General features: G+C 37.6%; 1 protein-coding gene across 3 annotated transcripts in view; it reads left to right on the forward strand.

The window, feature by feature from the left end:
• Pde4b (phosphodiesterase 4B) overlaps window positions 1-12,391 on the forward strand; it is a 569,312-nt gene that overhangs the window by 183,821 nt on the left and 373,100 nt on the right. The window contains exon 1 of one of the 3 annotated variants that reach the window (NM_017031.3): window positions 9,797-10,528. The exons of the other annotated variants lie outside the window; for them this stretch is intronic. Within the exon in view, the coding sequence (NP_058727.3) occupies window positions 10,293-10,528 (236 nt within the window). The 5' untranslated portion in view covers window positions 9,797-10,292. Of the gene's footprint in view, window positions 1-9,796; window positions 10,529-12,391 lie in introns of those variants that run through there. 3 annotated transcript variants of the gene reach the window in all.

Here is a 12,391-nt window from a genome sequence, read left to right on the forward strand (position 1 = left end):
ATCTGCAAATAGTGGTATTTTGACTTCTTCTTTTCCAATTTCCATCCATTTGACTTTCTTTTGTTGTCTAATTGCTCTGGCTAAGATATAAGTATTATATTGAGAGAGAGTGGGCAGCCTTGTCTAGTCCTTGATTTTAGTGGGATTGCTTCATGTTTCTCTCCATTTAATTTTATGTTGGCTACTGGTTTGCTGTATATTGCTTTTTCTATGTTTATGTATGGGCCTTGATCTTTCCAAGACTTTTAACATGAAGGGATGTTGAATTTTATCAAATGCTTTCTCAGCATCTAGTGAGATGATCATGTAGGTTTTTTTTTTTAAAGTTTGTTTATATAGTGGATTAAGTTGATGGATTTCTGTATATTGAACCATCCCTGCATCCCTGGAATGAAGCCTATTTGATCATGATGGATGATCATTTTAATGTTCTTGGATTAGGTTTGCAAGAATCTTATTGAGTATTTTGGTATTAATATTCATAAGAGAAATTGGGCTAAAGTTCTCTTTGTTAGATATTTGTATGGCTTAGGTTTAAGCATTATTGTAGTTTCATAGAACGAATTGGGTAGTGTTTCTTCTGTTTCTATTTTGTGGAATAGTTTGGAGAATCTTGGTATTAGGTCTTCTTTGAAGGTCTGATAGAATTGAGCACTACACCTATCTGATCGTCGGCCTTTTTTGGTTTGGAGATTTTTAATGACTGCTTCTATTTCTTTAGGAGTTATGGGAATGTTTAGATTGTTTACGTGATCCTGATTTAACTTTGGTATTTGATATCTGTCTGGAAAATTGTCAATTTCATCGAGATTTTCCAGTTTTGTTGAGTATAGGCTTTTGTAGTAGGATCTGGTGATTTTTTGGATTTCCTCAATTTCTGTAGTTATGTCTCCCTTTCCATTTCTGGTTTTCTTAATTTAGATACACTCTCTGTGCCCTCTGGTTACTCTGGCTAAGGGTTTATCTATCTTGTTGATTTTCTCAAAGAACCAGCTCCTGTTTTTGTTGATTCTTTGTATAGTCCTTTTTGTTTCTACTTGGTTGATTTCAGCCCTGAGTTTAATTATTTTCTGCCATGTGCTCCTCTTGGGTATATTTGCTTCCTTTTGTTCTAGAGCTTTTAATTGTTCAGTCAAACTGCTAGTTTATGCTCTCTCTAGTTTCTTTTTGGAGACATTCAGAGCTATGAGTTTTCCTCTTAGCACTGCTTTCATTGTGTCCCACATGCTTTGGTATATGTGCCTTCATTTTCATTAGATTCTAAAAAGTCTTTAATTTCTCTCCTTATTTCTTTCTTGACCAAGCTATCCTTGAGTAGAGCACCATTCAGCTTCCATGTATATGTGGGGTTTTTTTGTTCCTTTTTTGTTATTGAAATTCAGCATTAGTGTGTAGTTATCTGATAGGATGTATGGGATATTTCAATCTTCTTGTACCTGATGAGAACCATTTTGTGATCAGCTATAAGGTTAGTTTTGGAGACAGTACCATGAGGTGCTGAGAAGAAGGTATATTCTTTTGTTTTAGGATGAAATGTTCTATAGATATCTGTTAAATCCATTTGGTTCATAAGTTGTTAGTTTCACTGTGTCTCTGTTTAGTTACTGTTTCTATGATCTCTCCATTGATGAGAGTGGGATGTTGAAGTCTCCCACTATTATGGTGGGAGGTGCAATTTGTCCTTTGAGCTTTAGTAAAGTTCTTTTATGAATGTGGGTTACCTTACATTTGGAGCATAGATTTAGAATTGAGAGGTCATCTTGGTGGGTTTTTTTTTGAAGAGTATGAAGTGTCCTGCTTTATCTTTTTGATAACTTTTGGTTGAAATCTGACTTTATTTGATATTAGAGTGGCTACTCAAGCTTGTTTCTTGGGACTATTTGCTTGGAAATTTTTTTCCAGCCTTTTTCTCTAGGAAGTGTCTGTCTTTGTCACTGAGGTGCATTTCCTATGTACAGCAAAATGCTGGGTCCTGTTTATGTATCCTGTTTGTTAGTTTATGTCTTTTTATTGGGGAACTGAGTTCTTTGATATTGAGAGTTATTAGGGACCAATGACTGTTGTTTCCTATTGTTTTTGTTATTAAAGGTTGAATTATGTTTGTGTGGCTATCTTTTTTTGGGTTTGTTGCAAGAAGATTACTTTCTTGCTTTTTCTAGGGTGTAGTTTCTCTCTTTTTGTTGGAGTTTTCCATCTATTATCCTTTGTAGGGCTGGATTTATGAAAATATATGGTATAGATTTGGTTTTGTCATGGAATATCTTGGTTCCTCCATCTTCATTAATTGAGAGTTTTGGATAGATATAGTAGTCTGGGCTGGCATTTGTGTTCTCTTAGGGTCTGTATGATATTTGTCCAGGATTTTCTATCTTTCATAGTCTCTGTTGAGAAGTCTGGTGTAATCCTGATAGGTCTGCCTTTATATGTTACTTGACCTTATTCCCTTACTGCTTTTAATATCCTTTCTTTGTTTTGGGCATTTGGTGTTTTGACTATTATATGACCAGAGGAATTTCTTTTCTGGTTCCATCTATTTGGAGGTCTGTGGGCTTCTTGTATGCTTATGGGCATCTCTTTCTTTAGTTTACAAAAGTTTTCTTCTATAATTTTGTTGAAGATATTTACTGGCCCTTTAAGTTGGGAATCTTTGCTCTCTTCTATACCTATTATCTCTAGTTTGATCTTCTTATAATGTCCTGGATTTTCTCTATGTTTTGGGTTAGGAGCGTTTGGCACCTTGCATTTTCTTTGACTGTTGTGTCAGTGTTTTCTATGGTATCTTCTGCCCCTTAGATTCTCTCTTCTATCTCTGGTATTCTGTTGGTGATGCTTGTATCTATGACTCCTGGTTTGTTTCCTATGTGCTCTATCTCCAGGATTGTCTCCCTTTGTGGTTTCTTTTTGTTTCCATTTCCATTTTTAGTACCTGGATGGTTTTGTTCAATTCCTTCACCTGTTTGATATTATTTTCCTGTAATTCTTTAAGGGATTTTTTTCTTTCCTCTTTAAGGACTTCTGCCTCATTACCTGTGTTCTCCTGCACTTCTTTAAGTGACTTCTTTATTTCCCTCATAAAGTCCTCTAGCATCATCATTAGGTGTTATTTTACATCAATATCTTGCTTTTCCTGTGTGGTGCTGTATTGAGAACTTGCTGTGGTAGGAGAACTGGTTTCTGACGATGCCAAGTGGCCCTGGCTTCTGTTGCTTGTGTTCTTGCACTTTCCTCTTACCTCTGGTTATCTCTGGTGTTAGCTGGTCTTGCTGTCTCTGACAGTGGCTTGACCTTCCTTTGCTCTCAGCTGTGTCAGCACTCCCAGGAGACCAACCCTCCCCTGGCAGTGTCTGTGTCCCAAGAACTGTGGTAAAGTGTCAGCTTAGGGTGCAGAAAGAACCTGGAACTATTCGCTCTCACACTGCTCCTTGGTTCCTGGATCCTGAGGGCTCTGGATGGGTCCCTCTGAGCAGAAGTCTCCTACATGTGTCAGCACTCCTGGGCAAGCAACTCTCTTCCAGGATTGGGCACAGAGAGCTCTGGCACATACTCAGCTCTAAGATGGAAACAGGAAGCAATATACTTTTATAATTTGGAATTACTTCTATATTCAAAGAACCCATAGTCTTGGTAGCCAAACTTCCATTTTCTTTACTATCAAGTAGCAGGCATCGTTGTTGTAGATTTTAGAGAATTTTGAACATTAGCAAGCTTAAAATGGACAGTCTGTAGTTGTTAATCTTATCTTGACATTAAGTGAGGCTGCTTCAATGTTACTCCCTATTGTTTGTTCTTCTGTTTTTGTTTCTGGTGTTGAGCTTTATGTATTAAATGCTGGGCTTTATGTATTCTAGGCAGGGCCTCTGTGACTGAGCTAAAACCACAGGCCCTAAATCTCCATTTGTTTATCATTTTTTTGATATCCATACTTGTATCCTTTTAAAGCTCCCTAAACCTTGATCAGGAAAATACTGTTTTCTGAAGTAACTTGAAAACCTAAACAAATGCCCCTTTAAATACTATCCTTCTCCTAAGAGAAATACAGTGGTTTGGATGCTATTGTGTTTCCATCTGTGATTGTCTCTTATGTTGATCTCTGTGGTATCACTGACATGGACTCCTAAAGGTAATTATTATGCTTAACCTCTTTAACTGTAGAGACATTGAAACTGTAGTCCATCACAGATTATGGATAACAGTATAGAGCATAAACAAAAGCTAAACCTAATTTTTGAGGAAAAGGCTTTCCCAAATATGCCTTAGAGACCCTAGCACTGATGTGAGATCAATTGTACAGGATGTTTGTTGGAAGTTTGGAATAATCTTTGGGAACTGAAGTAACTTCTCTTCATGTATCTCTCAAATATCTACACTGCAGACAAGTTCTCTTCTTGCACTTTGGGTATCTGACTCGTGACTGCTAATGTAACTTGAAGGTGCAGTGACTTAGGAAACAAAGACATTTCCTCAGTACTTTTCTTCTATGGTATCTATCATTATGGAAAGCACCTAGTACAAGAGGCACCTCACTCTGTCACTCCAGAAAGCACGGAGCAGAGAGCATTTGCCAAGTCTGTACCACCAGGACCCACCCAACTGCAGAGGGTACAGAACATTGGAATTATTCATTTACACTGAAGTAAGAATGTGAATAATAATTTTGAAAAATTTTCACAACTGTTTAAGAAGGACTATAGGTACCAAAAAACGAAATGCAACTTAGCCAAGATTTGTGGGTAAGATAGTAGTAACTCTCTCAATATTGCTCATATATATTGATTCTACTTTTACTATATTAAGAATTTTCTAACCGTCAATAACAGAAAGGCAACTAAAGGGATTCCTGGGACTAACTTGTTATTGTCCAAATCATATTCTAAACCATCCATTTATTGTCCAACCACTACTGTTCAACTAAGATGAAGCAAGGCCACCTGATCAGGCCTGGTGTGGATCTTTGAGAGAAGCATCACATGGGGAAGTACACAAGGCCAGATGCTCACAGTTTAAGTAAAATAGACTTAGAAAAACGTATAAGTTTTATAAGTCAGATATAAGAACTTGAGGAAATGAAGGAGACAAAGTTTTGTGATGCGGTCTCTGGTAGGTTTTCCACAATCTACTGGATGATTCTACACTAATGGTATATGAGCAGCACAAATTGGGCTTGGTGGCTTTAAAACCAAAAAGAAAGAACAAGAAGTTGGGAAAGGTGAAGGGTGGGCTTGAAAACAGTTGGGGTGGTGAATAAATATAATAAAAATTCATTATATTATTGTAAGAAATTCTCAAAGAATTCATAAAAATTTCACATTTTAAACAATAAAAACATCATTAAAATGGTAGAACATGAATTCTCTCAAATTTAAGAGCAATTGCTTCTCCCATTTTGGCTTGACTGTTCCTCCCTCATTTTACTCTGCACTGGAAAGATTAATCATTTCCTCAGTCAATTAGTATTCATGAAGTACTTACCACGTGGTAGGCATTCTTCCCAGAGTGGGATTATAGGGATGGAAAAAACTAAAGCAATTTCCTTCATAAAAGTTAAAGTCTAGAAGATTAGCAAGCAAATAGTATATTGAATACTGACAAAGAGAAGGAAACAGAGTATTGTAGTCGTTGCTGTGTCAAGACTAAGAAGTCTTTAGTCATATGCTATGTGGATAGACACTAGGAGGCGAGGAAGTTAAGCCATGTAGATATGTTAGCAAAAGGGAATCTTGCATGCCATGTTTAATGAACAAGGAGACCAAGTTTCTGGAGCAGATTGAAGCCAGAGGGAAGAATCCAGAACTGAGGTCAGAGAAGAACTGCAGGTAACAGAGCAGAGGTATATTGGGACCCTTTAGGCTTCTGTGGATTTTGTTCTGGGTTATGAGAAGTTACTGGAGGATGCTGAGTGAGCAGTTGTTTTTGATTAATGTATCTCCAAGAATCATATCATTGTCCCAGTATCCATGATGTAACCTCCCATCTTCCTCCTCAGGATGCAGGTTACACAGGTGAACACTATTTCACTAATGATGAGTAATTAAATATGAGCCTATGGATAAAACAACAAAGCCTTAGTGATCTTACGATCACTATGGCCACTTTAGACTAAAGACGTTTAGGACTTGAGAAGGTAAAATTCCTGGAATAGGACCAGACCCACTCTGGGAGCAAGCATTCCATTGGGTATTCTTTTAGCTGTATTTATACCAGTCTCTTCAGTAGCACTAAACCAATACAATCATCAATGCAATAGAGCATGCAGACCTAGGTGTACCTACTTGACCATTCCTAATATACAGTTTTTGTTCTAATGCTTTCATTTGAAAATGGACAAAATAATGTATGTTCAGTGAGCAGATACTATGGACTATCTATTGAGCATTTTAGATATGCAGAATAATAAGCCTTGCAATGGTATTTGGAATCCAGAATACTACAACTGTCTCTTGTTTGTTACTGAATACCAAACTTGGGGCCATGAGCAAGCAAAGCAAGGTCTTTTTCCTGTGAGCTATACCTCCAGTGCCTACAAGTTTCACCTCCTTTCCCCCACTTATACTTCATTTAGAAAAGTTTATGATATAGCACAATGAAACTGAATTCCAGAGACGATGGATGCCAATGGTTTTGATGTCATCAGTTTATCATGAAGGGAGGCATGAAACTGTTCACATGATGGAATGTAGCAGCACTTGAGTGGAAAGGGATGCTTCCTGTGGTGCCCTTTCAGTGGCAGTTTCTTTATATGTATCAGTTAATTGTACTTTACCAAGATGAATAGAAACTTTTTTTTTTGTATTCTGTCTGGCATTATGTTTATTTCAATCATGCTAGAATGATTCTCCAGCTCCGTTTCTTGAGCATTGAAACTCTAATTTGTATTGATACTCTTGCATAAAAGCATTCCGGCTGTTTGCTAGTTGGAAGTGGCTACAGTCCTTTGTTGACACAATTCCTTCTCATTACCAGGCCTTCCGCTGAAGAAAAGGAATTGATGTATCTTCTGTTACTCAGATGGCATATTGTTTTGGTAAGAAGGAGCTAGATAGTGAAGTAGATAAAGACTTAATTAAGAATTTTACTGTTAATATTGTTAGCTTTAACTATACTCTTTAAAAACACAAAACAATTGTGAATATGTTCTTTTATCTCAGACCTTCAGTTTTGTCTTCATAGTAAATTATAGTGCTATTATTTTTGAATTCAGTGTTGTACTAAGGCAAGGCTACAGGAAGTTCAGTTTTAGGTCTTTAAAATTGTTTAGTTTTACAAAGGTAGGCTGAAAATGATACTCAGAGAAATTTTATTCAATGGCAACTTTGGAAGTTCAAATTTTATACTGATATCAATAGAAAAGACTAATTATTTTATACAAAACCATGCTATTAAAAAGGTGGTGGTGGCTTTTTAAAGCATTTAAAATGGTGTTAATGTTTGCATTAAAACACTATTTTCATTGATAATAAGTACTTGGTCTTTCTTTACAACTTAGAAAATACTGAAATGTTACTAAAATAGCCACAATATTTATAAGAAATAATTGTCTATTACTAAGTAATTTTATTCTTTCTATTTCTCTGACAGGATGGTGATTCCAGTGATTTATTTATCTAATACTGAGATATACTATAGATGAAATTTCCAAGAACTCACAAGGGTATATATTTATAAACTGATGAATTGGGATTACTCATTTCTCCTTTTGAGGTGCCAAAGGCTAAGAATTACATGGAGACAGGAAGGTTTCCTTTTTACTTATTAGACGTTTCTTAAGCACAGGATGTCAGTCTTTGAATCATTAACACTCCCCACAAGGCTTGGTCCCCAATTTACAGTACTCCTGGGAAACTGAAGTTCAAGGGAAGAAAACTGGACCACTGGTGACATGGCCTCAAGGCCCCAGCTCCTCTTTTCTCTCCATTTATTTATAAATACTGTAAGTATGAAAAATTCAGGCTTTCAAAGAGTCTGATTAGTTTTTAAATTTTACACTCTATACCTTCATGGTGACCCTGGTTTCCTTCTGGGATAGGTAGGGTTAGCAAGTTTGTGTAGCTTTGAAGACACATACGTGGAATGCCTTCAAGAGGTAACACAAGCAGTTTTTTCTGGTCAGAACCTCAATGTACACTTAGCCATATTAAGGCTACAAAAATTTGCCATTATTTGTTTCTGAGAAGAAATTTCTAAAATTCTTATTTATCTTGTCAGCTTTGAAAACTAACTATGAGAAGTAGCTTTAATGAGTCCCATTTGCTATTTTATCTTTGCTAACAGGTCACTGTGAATCATGATGGCATCATATAATCTCAGGTCCCGGTTTTAAATCATAGTATTTTGGGTAAAGGGCTTGATGCAGAATTCAGCAAATAGGCAGCATTAAACACACTTCCCCCAAACTACCAGCAATCTATCATTTATCTCAGGCCAGTATCTCAGGATACTTCAAATACTTTCAGATCCCAACCTAGCCTACCTAGACACAAACACACTTTATAGTGAAGTAAACAGTGCTACCAGGAGTCAGGAAACCTGAGTGGGATGGACTTGGATGAGTTTCTTCAGTTCCCTGGCTTTGTTTTCTTGTTTGAGGATTCATTTGCTAAACAATGATCGTTCAGTACTGTCTAAAGTTCCGTGGTTGTGCATTTGTTCACAATGCACTTCAGTTACTTGTTTGGATTCTTGACGAGTTTTCTGAAGTAGTGCTTAGAAGTCAGTAGTTTAAACTCCAGTCACTTCCCCAAGGCTTACAGTGGGATCCCTTGCTCCCATACAGAAGCAGTGATCTGCCATTGTTAATCCCTCTAACCTTTAGCACACTTTCAGTGTATGACATATGAAGGGATTTTATACAGCTGGAAGACCTTACACATCAGTCTAGTTCTCACTGAAGTCCTACTATGCATCTTTCCTTTTCTGTCACTCTAGCTGACTAATCTTAGCGTGATTTGTCACATTTATCAACCTGGCTCCAATGATTGTGAATACATATTGTACAATGTACAATGATCCTCTTTATACGTCAGTGTGCCTTTAAATATATAGAGGCTGTGTGCCCAGGCCCCACCCCCACCTCCCAAAACAAAAGAGAAGAAAAGAAAAGAAGATCCAAGCCAAGCCAAATTGAAGACATGGCCTGACTACATGACACCTCACAAGCAATGTAAAAACTCACTCTCTGGTGCACACAGGCACAGGCATATACACCTTGTGCACATCTCTGCACACACTCACAAAACATGCTCAGTACCTAACTTGGGGTCTATGTTTGGCTTCTACTTCCATTTCAGATTAGGGGTGCTCTGGCCATCAGAAGAGGCTTTGCCTTTGGTGTCGAGTGGCTTCTGTGGGCAGATTGCAAACAATGAGTGTAAAGAGAACAATGAGGGTAATGCTTATTGGAATAAAAATTAGGTTTTAAATTCCTTGGGGGAATGAACCAAAGCCAATGTTTTCCTGTTCGGTGACATTTTTTTTTTTTTTCTTTTTTAAACTGATGCCGTTTGGGATCTTCTGAAGAAGGAAAGGGGGTGTGGGGACTTCAGCAATTCAGCTCTTTGATTCAGAAATGAAATCTGAAAAGCTGTTTTATTGAGGCTTTTGGCAATCCCTGACTTAATCAGTTTTGACTGTGCCGAAGACAGTAGCCTCTCAAATTCAGTGCAAATCCGAGCAGTGGAGGGGATTTTTCAGGGGGCAGACAGCCCAGTTGTTTAAAGAATCCTGGGCCAATAGTATTTGATAGGCGGAGTTACGGCAGTGTGCACTGCTGAGCAAGATAATTCTGAATGAAGACTTTAAAAGCACATGCTGGATGGACTCTGGTTCCGCCCTTTGTGCAGACAAAAGTGACTGGGTGGCCAGGCTTTGCTTACTGTCTGAGTTAATGAAGCTTGTTTGATAAGGTTTTCTTTCAAAAAAAAATTACATATAAAGGATTTATCAAAAGCCCTCATGAATATTTCATGAGTTGATACATTCGGCTGAATGGATTCAGTGAGTCTCAGTGTGTAACTTGCAGACAAGCCCCATCCACAAGGAGGCTGGTGACAGAGGAAGCACTTTGGCGCATTTTCAGAGGCAAAGGCAGCCTGATAAAGCTCCTGTGACAGGCTGACTTGCCATTCTCCCAGTATGCTGCTCTTGCTCTGAAGTGCTCCAGGATTGGAACCATCACGGCTTCCCAAATTAGCCTAGGACGAGTGTGCGGACCCAGCAGCCTTTTAACCTGCGGCAGTGCCTTTGCTATGTTCAAGACTGTTGTTGTGGATGGTGAAAGCTAGCGCGCCACACGAGACATGACAGCAAAAAATTCTTCCAAAGAACTTCCAGCTTCTGAATCTGAGGTTTGCATAAAGACTTTCAAGGAGCAGATGCGCTTGGAACTTGAGCTTCCAAAGCTACCAGGAAACAGACCTACATCTCCCAAAATTTCTCCACGCAGTTCACCAAGGAATTCACCATGCTTTTTCAGAAAGTTGCTGGTGAATAAAAGCATCCGACAGCGGCGTCGCTTCACTGTGGCTCATACATGGTAAGAGGGGACTTAATGGCATCCCCTGTGCTCGTCAGATTCTTGGGTTCTCAGTAGTGATTTAGAAAGATTGAAAACGGAAATGTCTGAGTTTTGTTCTGAATGCATAGCACACGTCTGAGTTGAAGGGATACAATAGGTCAGCTAAGAATACACAAGCGTACAGTGTGCTTAAATATCTTTGTGCTACCTGCTGTTTCCAGATAAAATAAGCCTCTGACTGTGGAGACTCTTCGAAAGGACTGCTTACAAAAATGTATTTTGGAAAATAGGGAATTGAGAGAGTTTTTAAAAGTAAGATTTTTGTTTCATCTCTGTTCTGTGATCGATTATTTTAGCAGTTTATATTTTTTTGGTACAAGAATAGGTATTTTCATCTCAATTCTAGTCTACTTCTTACGATAACTTATCAAAGCCTAACTACACGTGTTGTCTTGTCATGGGTATGAGGCATAGACCAGGGTGAGCTTTATCCTTACCAACTTTTATCTTTACACTGCTCAGGGAATAGGGAAACTAAGTTCTCACTTACAAAGTTGCACTCATAGTCAGCTGTGATTTTAAATTGCTTAAGTTACTTAAAAATGATGTATACTTTAGGTACACCAAGTATAAGAGTTTAGTGACTCTGTAGAACTGAACTGAGCTCTCCACCTCTAGCATATATTTTACATGGACTGTAAAGGCAATAGGCTGGCCTCCTTAAAGCAGCGCAGTGAAGAAGCACAAGGAAAGAACCCTGGCATTAAGTTACTTTGACCTGAAAAATCTGGGCCACTTCAGGTTTCTTTGAAGGGACATGTTCTTTCAGATTAAGGTAACCTTCCAAATTGGTATTTGTGCCTCAGTCTTAGTTAACACAGAGCATGACAATAAAAGCAGGAAGTGGTTTTTTTAAGGTAATCCCCACAGTGATTTTGTGCCTACATGCTAGAGTACCAGCTACCATAATCAACCAAGGCTTCCGAATATTTGAAAATTAATATGCACTGCGTTGTTTCCTCCTCGCCAGAAAAATGTGCTTGCTCTGTGCACAATGTGTTGATTAATCATAGTTACCCATAGAAATATGTGTCTCGCTTTGATGAATAGCCAATGTTCAGCCAACATATACTTCACATAGTTAAAAATGATCTATCTATTCTTGCCTCTGACTGTGGCATGGTATCCTTTCTTGAAGAATTGTTTAGTCGTTTTGATGAATCGCATGCTGTTATTTCATTGCTCTCTCTGTTGCTTGTAGAGCACATGTGACTAACTTTTCAAAACCTACCAATGGTAATAGCATTTGTAGAACGAGGGTGTTCATGTAAAAATATGTACTGATTTGAAGCAGTCCTCTCTCTCATTCTTTGCCTCTCCTCCAACACATGTGACTTTATATCTAATCTGCTGAGTGGTGTAACTAAATACAAGAAGATAAACATGCATATAATTCTCATTAAAGGAACATATATAGGAGAGTATTTAGTTAATGAATAAATGCATATGTCTTACTAATTGAAAAATAATAAATCAATATATTGATTTGAAGGACCTTTAGTTTTAGGTGTATAATTTTCAAAGACTGGAGAATTTTCTTAAAATTCTGGTATTTTCATTAATGTGCAATTTTTGGCTCTTAAGTATAATAATGTGACCTTTCTTCTTCTTAGAATAGATTCTTGATGTGATAGAAGAACCGAGCTATAAATACTAATTTTTTTCTTTTCAAAAGAATGAAGTTTTAGAATGATTAAAGAGACAGTTTTACTCATGCGTTACACAAATTTTCTTGCAAGTTGCAAAAAGAACAATTTAATGATATGTGAGGTTACTTATGCTAATAAAATGATCTTTTAGATGAGTTAAAACAAAAGTTCC

The sequence above is a fragment of the Rattus norvegicus genome, chromosome 5 (assembly GCF_036323735.1).
Source record: "Rattus norvegicus strain BN/NHsdMcwi chromosome 5, GRCr8, whole genome shotgun sequence".
In the NCBI taxonomy this organism is placed as follows: Eukaryota; Metazoa; Chordata; class Mammalia; order Rodentia; family Muridae; genus Rattus; species Rattus norvegicus.